The sequence below is a fragment of the Neodothiora populina genome (assembly GCF_041146345.1).
Source record: "Neodothiora populina strain CPC 39397 chromosome Unknown canker_contig_12, whole genome shotgun sequence".
Classification (NCBI taxonomy): domain Eukaryota; kingdom Fungi; phylum Ascomycota; class Dothideomycetes; order Dothideales; family Dothioraceae; genus Neodothiora; species Neodothiora populina.
In genome coordinates this window covers 2,089,223-2,108,850 of record NW_027191404.1, presented here as the reverse complement: position 1 = coordinate 2,108,850, position 19,628 = coordinate 2,089,223, and the positions used below count along the sequence as shown (strand labels likewise).

The window sequence follows — 19,628 nt, the reverse complement described above, 5'->3', positions numbered from 1 at the left end:
ATGTTAACTCGAGATTCGAGATTCTTATGATATGGAGTCAGTGTATTAGGAGCAGTCACGCGTCTACGAAACAGATCAGGGGAGGCAGGCACACAGTGTGCTGGTGGAGGATTATTATTTACTTGATAAACCAAAAGTAAGGTACTTTCCCTTATCGCTTCCGCCTTCGTCATCGCCAAGAAACGTTAGTCCTCGAGCTATTGGAAGTTGAAGTCGCTCAGAGCCCAAGGCAGTATCGTTTGTGTGACTCTGTCCAAATGCACAGCATGGCATTTCTCTGTCTGTCCAAAGATCGTCTTGTGGTTTCATGTTCCCACTATCGCTAAGTCAGACTACCGAGCTCCCACATGGCCGGCATCCTAATGGAGCCTCTTCAATGCCTCCACCATCTCCCACACTTCACCTACACTCACGCCCAATCCTTGCACAATACTCTCCTGTAGCTCTTTGTCGCAATCGAGGAACCGCTCGATCAATTCTCCATCGACGAATCTATTGGGTTCGTCTGCCTCACGGACCAATGTCTTGAAGCCCCTGTATCGATTGAATGGCACGCCGCCAGGGCTTTGCACCTGTTTTGCCATGTTCTCCTGAAGCCTCATCAATAGATCCCGCTTTGCCTCTGAGATGAGAGCAAAGAGATATATAGATCCCTCGACTGTTCCCAAGAATGCTCGTGGTACGACTATTGCTCCTGCCGTAGGCTGTACGTCAATTCGCCGGATGCGATTGACCATTTCACCCAATTGCATGTCGCTTGTCACGCGTAGCCGTCTCTGGTCATCCTCTGACAATCCTGCCGTCTCCTGCTCTAGGACAATAAGATTGCCTTCTGCGTCGCTTTCGAGATAGCTGTTTTTGTCGACGTTGGCTACCGCAGTTCCCCACGTGGTCTCGTAATGTCGCGCCATCTCGTCAAGTGAATCCGGCAAGCCGCCATGTCCCTTGACATGACGCACAAGTGATACGCTCTTCATAAGGTCTGATATCGCAATCGTGTCGTCTGTCACGGAGATGTCGATGGGTGCTGTGGCGGTGCGGTAGCTGGCCACCTTGTCGAGGTGCGGTGTACTCGGCGTGTCGTACTTGAAGTTGTAGACGACCACCTTGTATGTATTGTTAGCAATAAGCCGCAAAGCGCATTTCAGTCCACCTTGCTTACCGTCTTGATCAATGCCGCAACAATCCTGCCTTGACACATTGCCAGGCATCTGCAGGCACCTTTGAGTGACATTTCTGTTACAAGCTTCAGCCTACGCTCTTCCGTAACCTCGAGTACCAGAATGCGTCCTCTTGCTGCTTCGGGGTTTTCCTCATCCATGTATGCTGTTCCTACGATGAAGCGTTCTGCAACTTCGCCTGTACCATTGTCAAGCTTGGCGCGGATACAACACTCGACCAGCTCCTCTTCCTTCAGAGCCAAAGTGTCGAGCTCCTGGAAGGCGATCTCGTCGACTAGTTTGAAGTGGCTTTCGATCTTCTCATAGCTGTCCTCGAGCGTGCGCTTGATGGTTCCCAGACCGAAAGCACGTAGATCTGATGAGTAAGCTATGCGACGCACAGTCTCTCCGACTTGTAAAGTCTGAACGTGGGTGGTGCGCTCTTCGTCGACCATGGCCAGCTTCAGCTCACCATCGGTAGCGATGGCGATTGCGTTTGGGTAAGCCTCTGTGTCTAGGGGGCAAACACAGGTCGCGTCCTCGGCTGTTATGGCAGAGTAGACAATGCGACCCTCAGACCCGTATATCAAGCTAGGATGTTCACAGATGGCGAAAACATTGTCTTGCCCACCAGTGCCTCGTGGTAGTGCCTTGAAGTTTGCCTGTTGCGTGCCCAGTATCGTGCTCTTCTTGGATGATATGGTTTTGGAAGTCGCATCAATCGTGTATGTGACCACGTTGCCGTCTGCCATGCCAATGAACAAAGTTGGAAGAGAACCCTCCAGAATGTTGGCGACGAGTAGGGATCGGGGCACGGCGATGCTCTCTTCCTCAATAGCTTCGGTGTACACGGTCTCGAGGGTGCGTGAGTCCAAGAGAGCTACAGTAGAGCCCTGCCAGAACCCAACGATACACAAATTCTCCACCAAGTCGGATATTTCGATGCACGCAACCTGTGATGACGCATCGAAATTCCTCGAGGCCCGCACCTCGATGCCATTCCTTGCAATGTCCAGTATAGAAAGACCTACACCACTGACGGACACTAGCATGCTCGTTTTCGACGTCGATACAGCTGCGATCGATGCACCGCCATCGGGTGACCATGTCGCTAGTGACATGCCACTCTCGCCGTCTGTTATAGAAGCGTCGGAGCTGGTGACATGTAGTATGTGACCGCCAGGCGTGTTGGTAGCGAGTAGCGTGCTCTGCGAGAGGTCAATACCTTTCAGTTCCTCGACTTCCTCAACGTCTCCATCAGAACCAAATTTGAACGCCCTGCTATGAGTGATGAATGACACAACCAACGTGTCGACGAACTCCAGGCTGGGGTCAGACTTCAGGCTGAAAAGATCTGTAACATGCTGCATGTCGCCAATCGCTCCGACATCCTCAAGTCCAACTCCGCTGCGCACGCTTCGTAGACTTCCATCTTTGAATGCGCCACTGCCAATCACGATCCGCGCTTGGCCGGACGAATACTCGTTCACTTGAGCCTCCGAGGATCGATTGCCCATATCCATCACGGTGAAATCGAGGATGGGTGCAATGTTGGGGAAAGTCTGTAGCACGTCTATAGAGCGCTCCCGGATCTGGATCACCTGCGAGTTGCCTTGGTGCGAGCCAACGAAGACCCGGCCACCGTCGAGATTGACAAGAGTAGATGCGCGGGAAGTTTCCCCAAGTACATCAAGTTGCCAGCTTTCGACGTCGTGTTTGTTGTTCAGAACAAGCATGAGGAGGTAAAGCTTGCCATAGTCGTCAGCCAGAACGTATCGCTGAGAGTCGATCTTCTCCCATGCAACAAAGATGGTCGCCTCCTTCAGTGGCTCCGTGTGGAGGTTGTGGTCAAATTCATCGCAGTATGATATGGATGTCTCTCCAAGGATAAGGCAACCGTAGGCTGGTGCCTCAAGTGGAATGATATGGCTGGCACCGAGCTCAAGCTCCCCCTTCACGTCGATTTCTTTGTCCATATCTGCGGTGCCGGGTTCTTCCCATTTCAGCGCAGACGAATACTGTATCTCTCGTAGCTTTAGCCGCACCTTGCCCATTGAATCTTCATGCAGCAGAGCGAGTTGCGGAAAGTCCTTCTCTTTCCGTCGATGGAGGAAACACGAGGCTCGCACGTTCAGTTCTGGGATCCTTGTCGGCACGGGCTGACCTAGAGTGCCCACCTCGGCGTCGTTCTTCCTTTTGCCACCGTGTGCGATGGGCACAACGTTGACTACTCCTTCGTAGAACTCCAAGGTCATGAGTCGCCGTGTTGGATCTATGTTGCATCTTTCGCCAGTCTGTGAGTCTCTTGCCGCCTTCTCGGCTAGATCCTTGTAGGACTCCTCCGTCCTCAACTGCTTAGTGTCGGGATCCCAGGACAGAGTGAAATAGTAGTAGCTGTCAGTACCAACGAAAAGGTGATCTGTCGGCGAAGAGACAGGTCTAAGGCATTGTAACATGGTGACCTTGCCATAGATGGCTCTTGAATGCTTGAGGATGAGGCCGTCCTCTTGCGGCGAATAGAATTCGAGTCGGTTAGCCTTGCTGGATCTCTATTAGTCCTTTTTCTCATAGACGCAGGGCCTATATCGTCACCTACGCCATGACAACTGTCTCGTCATCAGGCCCGAGGAAGTTGAGCTTCAATGCATGTCGAACACTGCTCGGCCGATGGATAGAGGCTAGGTACGCCATTTCCTGTGCAGGTCCAACTCTCGGTGGACAGAGAAACAGACGACACCTTCTGTGGGTGATGCGGATACAATCACCACTAGTGAGTGATGAGCCGAGAGTGGTGTTGATGCCGGTCTATAAGCGAGCTTGATGGTATATGTGGAGACAGAGAGTGAGATATACCGAAAGCGAGCTATACGCATGACGCGCTGTTTGCGGCGATAAGATAAAATCCACCGACCCGACAGCCTGTGACCCTTTCTTCCTTTCGCTGTGTGGGGTAAATTTATGTCTGTCGCATCAAGCTACAATAATCATATATTTCAGAGTGACAGTCGCATATATTGACTTTGTACAGCTACCGTCCAATCGATCTTGTCGCTCAACTCATAGCTTCCTTCCGTTGAAGATGGCGCGTATGTGAGATGAAGCATAACCTGAATGTTCTCTATGATCATCGCTAAGGATTCTGCAGCAGGAAGAACACATGAGGATGATGATCCGGTCACTGCTGAATACGATGTCTATGTGACTCCCGCATCTGCTGAGCAGATGTATCTGCTCCAGTATCCTGTTCGCGCCCGTCATCAGCCTTATAACGAACGCCACGGTGCGCGACCGACGGAGATGCGCATTAAGCCCCAGGCTGGCTTTATTGAAATGGATGTTCAGCTGAACACTTCGGCAAATTTCAACAAATTCCAAGGTCTCGTCTGGGGAGACGCTATGCGCAAAGCCCAAGCAGCCGGTAATGCGACATACGGTGCGGCTGCTGGATTTGCCCCGGCCGGCGCACCCAAGGGTCGTGGGCGTGGTGCTGGTGGCGTCGGCGGCGAGGCCTCGAGTATGGAGGCCATTGACTCGAATCTCAGCCGGTTCAATGACTCCTTGAACAGGAACATTGTCTACACTAAGCAGACCTTGGGCGGTCAGATTGTCCAAGACGAGACGGGCAACCCGAATTACATGCTCGGTGCTTTCCGTGGCAACGAACTCCATCTCACCAGGCTGGATGGTATTGTCCAGATGCGCCCTCAATTCCACAACGTTGATGCCGTTGTTCACCAAGAGACTGCTGCGCGCAGATCAGAGGCCGCTGATGAGAGAAAACCCGCCCAAGCAATGGCACTAGCCCAGACGTACAAGGACAACAGAGACATTGACAACCTAGAAGGACTAAGAGCGAAGAACTTGCTCCTGCTTGCTCAAGAGGAGAAGTGGACCAAGTTCAACTACTTTGACGAAGACGTGAGTGATACCGCCAATCACATTCATTTGGTACATGATCTAATTGTGGCAGGAACCCGAGTCGTTCGAGGCCTATCACGAGCGGCTTTTTGTTCCCGAGACCGAGAGTGCTGCTCATCTCAAGTCGACGCTGACTAACGAGGCATATCTCGATGCAATTAGTGCTCCTCGAATCGACCCTAGTGGCCGGAAGAAGAAGAGGCCATTGACTAAGAAGCAAATGACCGCGATTGAGCAGGCAGAAGACGATGTGGAAGTAAGACAACCTGATGACGATGCAGCAGATGCAGTGCAATGATGATCAACCACACTGTGATGGTCACGCAAGAGTCACATTATGGGAAGCGTATTCATCATTTCATTTTTGACATGTTTTAAGATACAGCATAGCGACGGCGTTTTTGTAGCATTTTCGAGGGCTAAATATACAGCAACGGCTCGGTCTAATGGCGAAGGCATGCGTCAATGAGAAAGCGTCAATGAGAACCCTCAGATGTCTACTTTGGAGGACATGTCTACATTCGAACATGATCCGACCCACGTGCCTGGTAATTGGCAACAATTAAAGCATTCATGATCCATGCTTGTGACTTGCACACCGAAGTAAGAACTTGATAAATGTTTGCCTTGTTTGCGTTGTCAAACTCTCGCTTAGGCCCCCACCCGCGAGTACAAATAGCCGGAAAACCTCATTCGGTAAAAGAACAAGCTCTCACCTTGTTTCTGCCTACCCCCTCTCGACCACATGCAGATCCTACGACTTCCTCGGCATGGGATGAGAGAGAAGGATTTCCGCTCATGCGTGTGAGACGCACCTGATGGCCGGCGCCATGTTCTTGAGCTGCCGTTATCCCAACTTCGCTCAACTTTCTGATCTAAGTACCTACTGTGGGAAAAGATGATGGTTGTGCTACCAATTTTCCAGCGCGAGGCTGGGCCTTTGAAAGGTCCAGTCCTTCGCAGATGCTTCGGATCTACCAGCAGACGCCAGACTACCTATGGCTTTGTTGGTTTGGGCAGAATGGGTATGTCAATTTCTTAGCCATTGGTCACGCGACACTTTGTACTGATGAAGCACAGGTTACCCCATGGCGAAGAACCTTCGATCCAAACTATCAAGCTCTGACAGGCTCATTATCTATGATACAAATCAAGATGCCACCACGCGTTTCTCCAACGAGATGCAAGGCACAGTTGTCGCGGATGGTGTTCGCGACCTGGCCGAGAACTCGGTATGTCCTCATCGTTGTTATAACCACCTTACTTTTCGCACACATTCTTAATGATGAGTATTTTTTCCCATAATATATGATCTAAGTTGGGAGGCGCATTCTGTGTCTCCTTTTTATGATATTCATCACAAATCATAGCCAATCCTCTGACACGAAACGCAAACACAACGCACATGAGACTTACAGACTTGAGAATATGTATGTTAACGAACATTGTGCAGGAGACGATCATCACTGTCCTTCCCGAGCCATCGCACGTGCAGAATGTCTTTCAAAGCATGCTGAAGCCACCTAGCCTCCTCAAGGAGGGGATCAACAAGGAAAGGCTCTTCATCGACTGCTCCACAATTGATCCACGCTCATCTCACGATGTCGCCAATGCTGTTCACTCAACAGAACAGGGTAGATTTGTTGACGCACCTATGTCTGGTGGTGTAGTAGGCGCTGAAGCTGGCAAGCTCACTTTCATGCTTGGAGCACACAAGGACCTTGTAGGAAGAGTAAATGAGATCCTGATGCTCATGGGCAAGCGCGTAGTCTATCTTGGCCCACAGACGTGTGGTCTCAAGGGTAAGTTGGCCAACAATTATCTTCTGGCGCTCAACAACATCGCAACGGCCGAAGCCATGCAAATGGGTGTGAAATGGGGACTCGACCCTACCGTACTAGCAGACATGATCAATGCCAGCACTGGACGATGCTGGCCAAGCGAGGTCAATAATCCTGTTCCCGGCGTCTCGATCTCTGCTCCTGCGAGCAACGGCTACGTTGGAGGATTCGGCGTAAAGCTGATGAACAAGGACTTGAGGCTAGCGACCCAAGCTGCGAAAGAGGCTGGGATTGAAACAAGGCTAGGACCGCATGCACGCAAAGTGTACGACGAGATCGAAGCAATTGAGGATCTGGAGAACAAGGATTTCTCTGTGGTCTACAAATATTTCGACAGTCAATAGTAGAGATATACCCAATGGATTCAAAGAACGTCATCATCTGCAAAGTGTCTCTATATACATGTCACAGTCTATCGCGTGTCAGCATGGTATGCCTAGCGTAAGAACGAGTGCTCGCCTACGAGGGTATGGTGGTGATATGCAGCAACTTCACCCGCATCGGGGCTACTAGAACCACGAATGGTTGTCAGGTTTCATTGCTGCACACGGTGTTTCATGTGCAGGGGTACAGTTGCTTTATGTCTCTAACATGATGTGGAGCTTCTTCCTGTAACAGAATACTAAGGTACCTACCTTACCTTAGGTATAATGGAGGGTTGAGGTATCTGTAAGTTGCGACATGTGATACCCCGCGCCAAGTCACTGCTTGCTCCTGGGGGCTATGGCGATGACGAAGTTCAGCTTTTAGACTCAGATTCGCCTTTTGGAGGCAGCAACTTTCCAAGCAGGTACCTTGAAGAACATCAGACCTGAATAATACCTCACTCCAAGTAGCTCTTTCATCACTTGAAAACCCATTCACTCGACAAGAAGCATCAGACCCATCAATCGCAACATCATGTGCGGCAGCGACATCTTCCTAGGCATCATCGCCATCGTCTTCCCACCGTAAGCATCGGGCCAACCTTGCCTCTCTCTCCACACACTCCGCTCTCCACCACTCGAGCAAAGTAGACAGACAGCATGGACCACGTACTGATTGTATGCCACTTCTAGCATCGCCGTATGGGTCAAGCGAGGCATTTGCTCCGCCGACTCCCTCATCAACATCGCTCTCTGCTGCCTGGGCTTCCTGCCGGGCCTGTTACACGCCTGGTACATCATCTCGATATGTCCGAGTCCGACCTACGAGCAAGTGCAACAAGAGGACCCCGAGAGCGGGCGGGTGGCGTACTATCGCGTCCAGCAGGGTGGCGCGGGCCCCTCTCAGGGACAGAGGAACTATGGCACTGTGCAGAACCAGTTCCCCGGCCAGCAGAACGGCACGATGCCCGGCGCTCAGCAATACAGACAGGTTGAGGGTGGCATGCAGGGAGGAGCGTCGACAAAGCCGTCGGGCAATGACGTTCCTCCTACCTATGCCCAGGCTGTCAAGGGCGACCACAAGGTCCAATCGCACGATTGAAGCCCCAAGAACGACCCTATCTGTCACGAGCAACGCTGCTCATATATACCCCGAAGAAAGCAAACGATGTAGAAAGCTCAAGAGAACCAGATTATGATGGATTGATGGCGCGAGAGAGAAGAGGTGGCGAGAGCGAGCAGGCATTCCAGTCTACGCCATCACGGCTTCTGCTGCGATGCCTGAGGCAGTGAGATGTGTTGAGAAATGTTTCCAGTTCTGCCACTTACGATACCAAATGAAAGCCTTCATCGGCGCTTATCTGTTACCCCATCATCATTCTCATCACCACTACCATCCCCATTCCTCGTCCTAAGCTCCACCTCGTCACTATACGGCTCCTCATCGCCCCGTCTCCCCCCAAGCGGCGCATCAGGATCATCCTCATCTCCCCCTTCTCCAGTAAGCACACTCGGCTCCGCGCCCGCAGTCCCCGCAGCACCACTCTCTTTCCCCTCCTCTCTACGCCCAATAATCACACTCCCAGCAACCAGCATCGCGGCGCCCATCCACCACAACCCAGGCAGATTCTCCGAGAATATCATCCACCCCAGCACGGCCGTGATCATGAAGTTCGCCGATGTGTTAATGATGCTGACTCGTACTGTCGAGGAGGCGAGCGTCAGCGCGCGCGTGAAGAGGCCCCACATTATGCCGTTGAAGACCAAGTTGAGCACGAAGAAGAACTGTATTTGAAGGGGCGGCTTGTCAGTCTCTGAGCGTATATGTACGTGCGCAACCATACATTATCTCTCTGCGACGAAAGAGAGGGGGAGGTGGGAGAGGAGGGCAGGGCGCGCAACATACACCTCTGACGAGGACCTCGACGAATCTATTCGGTTCGCTGAGCCCGAAGACGTGGGATAGAGATTCCGCCCATGATGTCGTTAGTGTCGTCGTCGTTCTGGTAGCCAGGTTTTGTTGTGTCAGTCAAGGTGAAGCTGCCGCGTAGATTGATTCATCGATGGACTTACAGCTTTGCGAACACGCCGTTCAGAGCTGCGCATGCGCCGCTTGATATGGCGAATGCGAGCCACTTTGTTTGTGGTGTCGACATTGTTCCTTGGGGGTTGTGTTTGGTAAGACACCTTAGGTTATGGGATGTAATCGCGAGGACGGACTTTAGGTCCGGAGAGTAAGGTAGACGAATTGTATGCCAAGGATATAAATATCGGGGAATATGAGGTAGGTCTCTGTCGCTCGAACACAGTTACAGTAGGTACCTTAAAACTTGCGCTATAGCGATCTATGTTAAACTGGTCTTTTATTTCACAAGATCTTGATGGTGTTCTCGAACATGATTGAGATTGCCATTAAGATGAATCTTGCACCAGTGTGGATAATAGCACCCTTGCCACCTGTCCTGTCTTGATGATAACGCCCCCCCTTGCCATGCAACCATTTCCTAGTCCCTTTGAACGCCTGATATGTACGCCCCAGAGCCGCCGAATACCAAGGCAGCCTTGTGCCATAGGTGCCGAAAAGGTAAACCTAGTGCAGATCGAATGAACCTAGACGCCCCTTGAATCTATCGACGTTGCGCGTTGATAGCCTCCCATCCCTGGAACCACCTCTCCCAGCAGTGCTCGATGCCGTAGAGCAGCAGCATCAAGAGCGAGCGTTGCGGGTGATAAACATAGTCAACGACCCGTCGTCTCTCATGCCTTGTCCTTAGACTGGCAGCTGACGATCTTGACTTTCTCGACTTCAATCTGCTGCGAATTGTCCAGCTTGAACTTGATATTCTTGATGATAAATGTCCAGACTTCATCACAAAAGCGATAGGTATCAAGATGGCCCTGATAATTTCATTGTTAAGAATTGCGCAAGAAGACATTCTGTATTGTGCTCTCTGTACCTTGAAACTCATCCTTGCCTTGACCTTCTCACCCAAGACCTGACTAATGATCTGATCGAAATGGCCCATGATCTTGATGGCAAGTTGCGGTTCGATACGACGACTACTGATCAAGTCGTCGAGGGTATCCGCCAGAGCCAAACCGATACTATGGCGCAGGTTGCATTAGTCACCAAGTTCCATGGGAGATCACAAGTGCGCATTTACGTGGTATTCCTGTACAGCTCATAGTACTTCTCTGGGGCCGCCATGCTGTCTTATCTAGTGAGTTGATAATGATGCGCAAAGCAAGTGCGCATGAAGAAGACAGGATGCAATGTCTGAGAGCGTAGCTATGTTGAGTAGTAGGAACTGACGCTCGATGCGATATCACGTGGAGACGGCGGAGGTTGGACTGCGGCTCGGCGGTAATTGCCGCTCCAGTGAAGCTACATCGTCACCAACAGCTCAGTGGGAAACATCACAGGCACTTGAGCCACACCGAGTTCACTCTTCTGTCCGTCGTAAATTTGGTGCCTGTGTATCCTTGAAGACATGGGAGCTTACACGTATGGCGCTTCTGGCGCAGTCACCGCCTTGTCCGTGATCGGACTGTGTACGCGATCATCACCAAAGAACCTCGATTGAACTTGTGCTAATTATGCTGCAGACATGTTATTCAATGGCGAAGGAGAGGCGTTCAATGTATGCAACTACAATACCGGCATTACTTGCGATTGCTCAATAAGATTCCTGACAACTTGATTAGGTTGGCAACTTCATCGAGAGCATCTCGCCTTACGCGTGGGCAGACACCGGCATCGCCCTCTGTATCGGCCTTTCAGTGGTTGGAGCAGCATGGTCAGTAATGAGACGTATACTAAGCAAAATATGCACGCTGAGACGGATACCGCAGGGGAATCTTCATTACCGGAACCTCGATCATCGGTGGTGGTGTCAAGGCGCCTAGAATCCGAACCAAGAACTTGATCTCCATCATCTTCTGCGAAGTTGTCGCCATTTACGGAGTCATCATGTCAATCGTCTTCTCGGCCAAAGTCACAGCAGTAGAAGGGGATGCGCTATATTCTGGAGGCAACTACTATGTCGGATTCGCCATCTTCTGGTCTGGAGTGTTAGTCGGCATGTGCAACCTGATTTGCGGTGTATCGGTTGGAATCAACGGTAGCAGTGCCGCTCTTGCAGATGCTGCCGACCCGAGCTTGTAAGTGCTTGCTGCGTGCTGTGTCAAAAGTGCAAATGCTTATATTCTGTTCAGGTTCGTCAAGATCCTAGTCATCGAGATTTTCAGCTCCGTTCTTGGACTCTTCGGTCTCATCATCGGACTTCTCCTCTCAGGTGGCGCTGGCGACTTTTCTCAAAGCTCGTAGTCGCCAGACGAAGCTGAAAAGACAGGATTTCTGCACATCGCGGAGCCTAACTCGGGAAAAGATCATTGTATACCCAAATAGCGCATTTGCAGGCGTCGTGGGAGGCTAGCGCTAGGAAAGATATGGCTGGATCGTAGCTTCAATTTCATGATGTATAGATTTGTATAGCACACTATGATATCATTTCGAAAAGTCACACTATAATGAAAAACTCGTCAGTAAAACTGGACGATCAACCGATTAATTGAATTTTCGGTATCGTCGTTCTGTCAGTATTAGTATAAGCTTAGTAGCGTAAGTTACGCCATCTGTGGTCCTATAGTTATGTGTGTCCAGAGGATTCTTGGTCTGCATGCATGAATCCAGACCAATTTCTCCGCACTAGAACTCTCCACGTTCTCCAACACCAACCACAACGTGCATTAGCAATCACGCCTCTAAACATGTCACAAGATAAACTGACCGCCTCCATTATCGTCATATCAGAAACAGCATACAAAGACGCATCGACGGACAAATGCATTCCCGCCCTGCAGAACATCTTTGATCAACAGGGTTCAGACAAGTGGGAAGTGGCGCAGAAGAAGATTGTGTCCGACGATGTCTTGATGATTCAGCGCTCGATACTCGAAGATGTCGAGGCTGGTGTCAATCTCGTGGTCACTAGTGGAGGAACTGGGTTTGCTGTGAAGGACATCACTCCAGAGGTTTGTGTCCACCAATGTGTTGCCGTTGATGGAACATTAAACGTCAGTGATGATGTTATGTATTAATCCCGTTCTCTAGGCTGTTAGCCCTCTGATACATAAACATGCGCCCGGCCTCGTGTAAGTAACTATCGTTATGTCATGTATACCCGTCACTCATGATCCACTAGACATGGAATGCTGGCTGCCTCATTGAAAGTTACTCCTTGTAAGAACCCACCCAGACATCCCAAGTAATAATGCCACATGCAGGCTTGCATATTTAGAACTAGAAGAACATCATTCTCGAAAGTAGCTCTAACCAAACACAGTCGCCGTCATGTCAAGACCGGTCGCAGGTGTGCGAGACGGAACCCTGATTGTTACGCTGCCTGGATCACCAAAGGGTGCTTCTGAGAACCTAGAATCAATCTTCAAACTTCTCGCGCATGCTTGCCAGCAAGCGGCAGGCGAGAACTCGAGACAGCTACACGAAGGTGGCATGGGAAAATTGGAGAGCGATGCTGGTGTTTCAGCCAAGGACTCATTGCCCACTACAGCTTCTCAAGGTGGTCATAATCACAATCATGGACATGGACATGGCCATGCTGGACCTAAGGCTCACACTGATCCCGAGAGCAGGCCTCAATCCAATGACCCAAACGATGGTCCTACGAGGCGCTACAGAACGTCACCCTATCCTATGCTATCTGTAGAGGAAGCCTTGAGATTGATCGATGCGAACACGCCTGTGCCAAAGATTGTCAGAACTGCCCTGAATGAATCCATTGTCGGCCACGTGCTGGCTGAGGATGTCCAAGCCAACGAGTCTGTACCAGCTTTCAGGGCAAGTATAGTTGATGGTTATGCAGTCATTGCTGGCAAAGAAGCTCCAAGCACTAAAGGACTTTTCCCTGTGGCTATGATATCCCACGCGCAAGCAGGTGAGCATGCTACCTTGAGAGAGGGTGAAATTGCTCGGATCACCACCGGAGCACCACTCCCTCCAGGCGCTACATCGGTAGTCATGGTAGAAGACACAATTTTGAAGACGAAGACTGAAGATGGTCAAGAGGAGAAAGAAGTAGAGATACTTACCGATGCCATCCAACCAGGCGAGAACGTTCGCGAGGTTGGAAGTGATGTCATGAATGGAGATGTCGTTATGCGGAAGGGAGAAGGCATTACCGCGGTAGGAGGCGAATTCGGTCTTTTGGCATCAGTAGGCACTCGTGAGGTGTCTATCTACAAAAAGCCTATCGTGGGAGTTCTCAGCACTGGAGATGAGATTGTCAACCATGACAGGGAAAGCCAGCTACGACTAGGGGAGGTGAGAGACACCAACAGACCGACACTTTTGACCGCTATTCGAGGATCTGGGTTCGAAGCCGTTGATCTCGGTATAGCATCTGATAGGTACGTCCTTTGCATTGCCCTAGCGATCCTCAAAAGCACCTACTTTTTCAGCATTTTGTATATAGGTGGAGAGCTAACAGCTTTATCATTATAGACCTGGTGCTTTGGAGCAGACCCTCCGCGACGCAATGCGTAGAGTGGATGTTATCATCACGAGCGGTGGCGTATCTATGGGTGAGCTTGATCTGCTTAAGCCAACCATTGAACGGTCTCTTGGTGGCATCATTCACTTTGGCCGAGTATCGATGAAGCCCGGCAAGCCCACAACATTCGCGAGTGTACCTTTCAAGACCAATGCCGGTGAGCGTGTAGATGACAAACTCATCTTTTCCCTGCCCGGCAACCCAGCCTCCGCAGTCGTGACCTACCATTTGTTCGTGCTGCCCTCGCTGCACAAGACTGCAGGGATCAGCCCCACCGGTCTACCGAAAGTGAAAGTCGTGCTGGATCAGGCTGTACGTATGGACCCGCAACGTGCAGAGTATCACCGTGTGGTTGTCAGTGCGAGAGCGGATGGCATTTTACATGCTGCCAGTACGGGCGGCCAACGCAGCTCGAGAATCGGCAGCTTCAAAGGAGCGAATGCTCTCTTGTGTCTTCCTGCTGCCAAGGGATCTGTTGAAAGAGGGGCTACTGTCGACGCCCTCTTGATGGGCAAGATAATTAGCGAGGTGTAGGTTGCGTGGCACCACCTATGAAGGCTGGAAAGTGGTCCTTTACAAGCATGGCGCCTAGTCCAAAGCTCAGATCAATACCACTACTTTATCTGACGATATTGCGCAAGAGTAATCACGGTGCTGATGATGGCGTCTGATCACGCAACACAAGTACGACTTGTTGCAATTCATGTCCTCCCAAACATACAAGTAATCGACGAGATCCTCTGCTATCCGGCCAAGCGACTCACAAGAGCCAAGAGGGTGACGAGGCAGGAGGTGAGGCATGCTGTAACGCGTGACAGCCTCATTCTTGCTCTAACTCAGACAGCCATCCAGCCAGCTTTTCCTGTTCCAGCAACCTGAGGTGAGGTACCTACCAGAACGTATGCAGTACAAGTAAGTACATGCGACAGACTCACTGTTTCATAAGCTTGCGCACTGACTCATCATGCACGATACACTGTTGCCTGTCCACCGTACGAGGCCCTTCCATGCTACCATGGCGTGTCCAGGCGTCCCTGTGGGGCTTTCGGCTGCGCTCTGGCGACGGTCTGGACCTCCAAGATGATTTTGTTGTTTGATTACTCACGCCTGCATGCCTCTCCTAATATAAACATTGTTGCGATAACAACATCCCGACGAAAGGAATTCAGATTTCCAGTAAAGCGGAGTTTGGTTCGAGAATTACCACAACTCCAGATGATTAGTATGAAAGTGAGACCAGATCGATAATTCACCATCACATCGAATTAAGGATCGGACATAAGGATCTTAGCTTCGAGGGATCGCGCGATGGCTTCGAACATGCTACGGCTTGGCGATCTAGTAAACTCTGATACACCAACTGGTCCCGCATAAAGTGGCTATTTTGAACCCTGCGAACTGTGAGCCGCCTGCATCGAGATCTACCATGAGAAATACTCTTGATCGGGTTTTCGGAGTTCAGTCCCTTCGCGTTATATACAAGTATGCATGTCCCCGATCCGGAGAGACCTCCTGAACCGATATTTACAGCAACTTTGGGATCGCGAGCCATATATCACTCTCATCATGCCATATCAAAACACACTGCCCGCCCACTCTGCTGATAAGACCTGCTATTTCTCACTTCCCACACAAAACCACAACAACTCGAACGAAACTCCATTGTTCACACCATCAAAGCCTGCGGACGAGTACAGTGCACATCACTTCACTCCGACTCAAGCTTCAGCTCTTCTAGAACGTTATCACGATCCCTGGACGTTCACGATGAGTGCCCCAGGATCAATGCAATTGCCAACGCGATCTGTTCTATCACCTACCACAAACCAATCTCGACCTCGACCTCAGCTTCGACCGCTACAAAACATGCTTCACGTTGATGACTGCGACGACGATTCATCTTCCAGCAATGACTCTACATCAACGGCATCGATGTCACTGCCCAATTGCGCTGCGAGGTGTTCACGTTGCCAAAGAACACTAAGCATTGATGCTTCTGCTGGCAGCGTCTCGTATGGATTGAACCTTTATTACTGCGCCAGGTGCGCGGGAATGGTTGGATATGGACGCTGAGCAGGACTCGCTGTGCATTCCGTCGAATGTCTCATCCTCTTACCACCATTATCGATTATCGCCTTGAAAAGGCTCGATTCAATCGAAGCAGCCGCTCCAAGGCGCAATGCCGAGAGCCACCAGAGCGCATTTGTCACTTTGGGACAAAAGTCCTCACCAACATCGCGACAGGCCATTCGAGCACACAGCTCTTTGGGCGACTCCATAAGTTGCAGATCCAGAGACGATACGGCGGTATATTCTGAACTTCGCCTCTACTCTTCATGACTTGAATGATTACAAAATGAATGCTGGAGCATTTTGTTATAGCGCCTCTGACCTGTCCACAGGGGTGGACGGGAACAGTTGTTTTATTATTAAGATACCCTCTTCGCAACATTAGGCTTAACGAACATTGAACCTTGAAACCCTTTTACTATTCTCTTCAAATTGTGATTACACCATGAATGTGAGATATTCTTGATTAGCTTAACATGGTCGGTGGAGCTTCTTACTACAGCTGCTCGCGATCGCAGCAGCCGATACTACGTCCCACAGAGATGTCAACGAACGGTACGATATGTGTCCTAAATTTTGAGCCGCGTGCCGAGTTCGAAGATGCGCAGCGCAGCAGCAGATGCAAAGTGGCGAACACTTCCCCGCGTTACCCAAGGTTCGGAATCGAGTGCGGACGGCACTGATCGATTGCGTGGCTTTGTCACGCCCAAAGTCTAATCTCTGACGACCCCGGGCAAAGCCTGAGGCCTTGAACTCAGATGGCCGACTTCCTGGCTGTGCACGGAAGGCCTCCGTACCTCGAGTGATCTGCGACATCCCGCAGCCAAAAGACGATGAACCGGCCTGTTCGGCACAAGTGCACTGCGGACTCGCGGTTAAGCATAGTTTCTAGTCGGATGTCAATGGATGCGGCGTGCAGCGGCTGTTGGAGCATTCGGCTGTCAGCGGAATCGTAGTCGAAACATACCTGACCTTATCGTTACTGGTTGCATATCTTCTTGAGACCACGAGAAACATGTGATAGGTAATCACAATCTATTGGATGCCAGCTTATTGAAACAAGCGATGTCTACCCAAAGTTACTTGTAGCCTTAGTTTTCGTGACTCGTCACGGCTCAAGAGTCATGGCATTCGAGTAACCCAAACATCTGCAGGTTTCGCTTTCCATCACAGATCATGATCCACGCGTGTGCTCCATAAAATCTGGGCTATTCTCCAGGACCCCTCATGACGGATCACGTTTAATGCACTCAATCGGAGTTTGCGTTGGCTAACTTGGGTCGTTTTGCAGTGTTCCGTGTCCTCCAGTCACACCAAGCTTTATGGCGCGTGTAAGGGTAGCGGCTTCCACAACGTTGGCGACAAGCACTCGGCGCATGCATCGTGGAAACAGTGCAGAATCACAGAATCCAGTCAAGGGGTTTTTGAGTTTGCATAACGTCTTCATATACCGGTGCATTACCATGAATAGGAGACTCGTACTGCTATGCTGCTAAGGTAGTGCATGCTAATTCTAGTCAGGCACAAAATAGTGCACCGTGTACCCGAACTTGTTCCTTACAGAAAATGCTTCCCTTGGCGCCAAAATTATTCTCCTCACATAAGATAATCTTAAACACGGCAGCTGCTGCATCGGCATCGAGAAAAACATGAGCAGTCCTGATGATAGTACCTTGCAAGGGGTCGAAGAAGCCCTGGAGCAGTTGAATATTGCGTCCTGCAGCTACAATGATCACGATGTAAAACGCGTGCAACTAGTGCCGCGGAACAGCTCGTCTGAGGGCGAATCGTCGCAAGATGCGTGTAACGCGTACGCTCAAAAATTCGTGTGGTTGGTGAGAGATCCTTTTCTCGGCGATAAGGAGAGTACAGAGTCTTGCGAGCAGTTTTCTCAGGTCACCAATGTCGAACTGAATCGGAGATTGTGTACACTCGAGGGCTTGCTTAGCTTGCTCGAAGAACATCCATATAGCATTGAGCTATATTCACGTATCGCAAGTGCCTACAAGGACTGCGGATACTATGATCTGGCTGCAGGCTCTGCATATAAAGCTCTTCTTCTGATCGATAATCTTGACGATGAAGATGCTGAATTCTATGATCCAACTTTCATATCACTAGCAGAATCTATCTCCCGGGAATCTATTCCCAGTCGCTGCCAGATGTTGAATGACTATCCGGATCTGCAGAAGAGCTTGTTTCACCCTGAGTGTATTCACAAAGACGGCAATGGGACTCCCATCTTTCCTATCACCGAGGGAGAAGTATCGGCCTGGGCCAAGAAGAAATATGCTCGAGATATGTAAGTCTGCCCATAGAACAGAGGTTGGTACAACACTGGCAGGGCTGATTCGTGCATCAGATATAAGTTGTTAGCTCTGTGCTTACATGTATGTGGATGCGAGAGAAGTGCAGCTGAATACTGTATGAGAGGTCTTGAGATCTTCTCTGGTGACCATGCACTTCAAGAAATACTAGCCAGCATCAAATCTTCTGTCGAAGATCGATCTGATTCTGACAGTCAGTTGAGCATCGATCAATACCCAGACAATGGTATGGTTCGTCGTGAGTGCTACCCTTGGAACACTCACGAACCTGATCGTTGCTCTGATGAGAGCTTGCAATTCTTGAATGCGGAGATGGAGAAAATTGCACCTAAGCTCGTCGTCAAGGCCACAGAACTGCCTGCACTTGCAGGCCAAGAAGGGACCAGCAGACAGTTGGGCGTCTTCGCGAAAGAGGATTTGATGCCCGGCGAGATCGTCCTGCAAGAGCGGTCTCTGCTGACCGCTAATAATCGACTTCAAGATGCGCTATGTGACGCATGCAGCGCTGACTTACCAGAGATGACCGACGCAGCTTTCGCCGAGGTTGTCGATTGCCCTGAGTGCTCAGTCGTATTTTGTAACGAGACGTGCTACGACATGGCTTGCGAGGAATATCATCCAGCAATCTGTGACAGAGGTGTCGAAGACACTGCCAAAAACGTACCTCCTACTGAAGCTGCAAATACGCTCTACACCTTGTTATTGCTGCGAGCCCTTGCCATGGCCGAAACGCAAGAAATTCATCCACTCGACTTGAAATACGTCAAGTACATATGGGGCGATTATCACTTTGAAGATCTGTCAAGTGTCTGGAGCGAGATCGAAACACAGCCGTCCGACACCATGCATTCACAATTCCCACTCACTCTACCTTTCAGCTTCCAAGCCAATGTTGTGTTACCATTCAATATGCTTGAGATGATGGATATCGACATTTTCCGCAACCCTCAGTACGATGTATGGGTATTCAACACACTGTATGCAAAGTTCCGTGGGACTGCATCAGCACGATTGAGTGGTCTCAGCGGTCGACCAATTCGCGGACCAGAAGTCAGTGCCGTTCATCCGAACTGGTGTCTTGCAAATCACAGTTGTGATCCGAATGTGACCTGGAATTGGTCTTCCGAAGTCAAATTCTCCGTATTGAAGGAGCGGGCTGCATGGAATGTTGTCACACAAGGGGAGCCCCAGCGAAGCCAGCCTGGCCTGAAGGCGGGAGAAGAGGTACTTAGTCACTATTGCGACATCAACCTCCCTGTGAATGACCGCCGAGAGTGGGCAGCAGGCTCTCTTGGAGGGGCTTGTCTATGTGATAGATGTTGCGCAGAAGCTGCGCAAGTCACTACTACAACCGAGGAAAAGTAAGAAGCAGCAT

The 19,628-nt window shown here is 50.4% G+C and overlaps 10 protein-coding genes across 12 annotated transcripts; 7 read left to right on the top strand and 3 right to left on the bottom strand.

Moving 5' to 3' along the window:
• Window positions 1–359: 359 nt before the first annotated feature.
• On the bottom strand, window positions 360–3,851 carry AAFC00_001384 (uncharacterized protein; the record flags this gene model as incomplete). Its single annotated transcript, XM_069340570.1, has 3 exons — window positions 360–1,106; window positions 1,163–3,701; window positions 3,757–3,851. 3 exons carry the CDS (start codon window positions 3,849–3,851, stop codon window positions 360–362), a joined length of 3,381 nt encoding a protein of 1,126 aa, XP_069204038.1.
• Window positions 3,852–4,239: 388 nt separating this feature from the next.
• Window positions 4,240–5,376, top strand: AAFC00_001383 (uncharacterized protein; the record flags this gene model as incomplete). 2 transcript variants are annotated; one of them, XM_069340569.1, is made up of 3 exons in its annotated part: window positions 4,240–4,246; window positions 4,306–5,078; window positions 5,131–5,376. In XM_069340569.1, the coding sequence occupies 3 exons, from the start codon at window positions 4,240–4,242 to the stop codon at window positions 5,374–5,376; spliced, it is 1,026 nt and encodes a 341-aa protein (XP_069204037.1). The 2 variants fall into 2 exon arrangements, with proteins under 2 accessions (XP_069204037.1, XP_069204036.1); XM_069347917.1 differs by lacking the exon at window positions 4,240–4,246 and having other exon boundaries at window positions 4,272–5,078.
• A 600-nt stretch (window positions 5,377–5,976) lies between these two features.
• Window positions 5,977–7,263, top strand: AAFC00_001382 (uncharacterized protein; the record flags this gene model as incomplete). 2 transcript variants are annotated; one of them, XM_069340568.1, is made up of 3 exons in its annotated part: window positions 5,977–6,103; window positions 6,159–6,310; window positions 6,532–7,263. In XM_069340568.1, 3 exons carry the CDS (start codon window positions 5,977–5,979, stop codon window positions 7,261–7,263), a joined length of 1,011 nt encoding a protein of 336 aa, XP_069204035.1. The 2 variants fall into 2 exon arrangements, with proteins under 2 accessions (XP_069204035.1, XP_069204034.1); XM_069340567.1 differs by having other exon boundaries at window positions 5,980–6,103.
• Window positions 7,264–7,819: 556 nt separating this feature from the next.
• AAFC00_001381 (uncharacterized protein) lies at window positions 7,820–8,386 on the top strand (the record flags this gene model as incomplete). The annotated part of the gene is made up of 2 exons (XM_069340566.1): window positions 7,820–7,869; window positions 7,978–8,386. The coding sequence occupies 2 exons, from the start codon at window positions 7,820–7,822 to the stop codon at window positions 8,384–8,386; spliced, it is 459 nt and encodes a 152-aa protein (XP_069204033.1).
• A 245-nt stretch (window positions 8,387–8,631) lies between these two features.
• On the bottom strand, window positions 8,632–9,440 carry AAFC00_001380 (uncharacterized protein; the record flags this gene model as incomplete). Its single annotated transcript, XM_069347916.1, has 3 exons — window positions 8,632–9,069; window positions 9,191–9,287; window positions 9,358–9,440. The coding sequence occupies 3 exons, from the start codon at window positions 9,438–9,440 to the stop codon at window positions 8,632–8,634; spliced, it is 618 nt and encodes a 205-aa protein (XP_069204032.1).
• Window positions 9,441–10,041: 601 nt separating this feature from the next.
• AAFC00_001379 (uncharacterized protein) lies at window positions 10,042–10,492 on the bottom strand (the record flags this gene model as incomplete). Its single annotated transcript, XM_069340565.1, has 3 exons — window positions 10,042–10,182; window positions 10,242–10,389; window positions 10,449–10,492. The coding sequence occupies 3 exons, from the start codon at window positions 10,490–10,492 to the stop codon at window positions 10,042–10,044; spliced, it is 333 nt and encodes a 110-aa protein (XP_069204031.1).
• A 283-nt stretch (window positions 10,493–10,775) lies between these two features.
• AAFC00_001378 (uncharacterized protein) lies at window positions 10,776–11,611 on the top strand (the record flags this gene model as incomplete). The annotated part of the gene is made up of 5 exons (XM_069340564.1): window positions 10,776–10,836; window positions 10,891–10,925; window positions 10,990–11,081; window positions 11,137–11,445; window positions 11,500–11,611. 5 exons carry the CDS (start codon window positions 10,776–10,778, stop codon window positions 11,609–11,611), a joined length of 609 nt encoding a protein of 202 aa, XP_069204030.1.
• Window positions 11,612–12,054: 443 nt separating this feature from the next.
• Window positions 12,055–14,390, top strand: AAFC00_001377 (uncharacterized protein; the record flags this gene model as incomplete). The annotated part of the gene is made up of 5 exons (XM_069340563.1): window positions 12,055–12,318; window positions 12,398–12,438; window positions 12,489–12,526; window positions 12,630–13,713; window positions 13,808–14,390. 5 exons carry the CDS (start codon window positions 12,055–12,057, stop codon window positions 14,388–14,390), a joined length of 2,010 nt encoding a protein of 669 aa, XP_069204029.1.
• Window positions 14,391–15,422: 1,032 nt separating this feature from the next.
• AAFC00_001376 (uncharacterized protein) lies at window positions 15,423–15,929 on the top strand (the record flags this gene model as incomplete). Its single annotated transcript, XM_069340562.1, has 1 exon — window positions 15,423–15,929. One exon carries the CDS (start codon window positions 15,423–15,425, stop codon window positions 15,927–15,929), a length of 507 nt encoding a protein of 168 aa, XP_069204028.1.
• Window positions 15,930–17,575: 1,646 nt separating this feature from the next.
• On the top strand, window positions 17,576–19,618 carry AAFC00_001375 (uncharacterized protein; the record flags this gene model as incomplete). The annotated part of the gene is made up of 2 exons (XM_069340561.1): window positions 17,576–18,228; window positions 18,289–19,618. The coding sequence occupies 2 exons, from the start codon at window positions 17,576–17,578 to the stop codon at window positions 19,616–19,618; spliced, it is 1,983 nt and encodes a 660-aa protein (XP_069204027.1).
• Window positions 19,619–19,628: the final 10 nt, after the last annotated feature.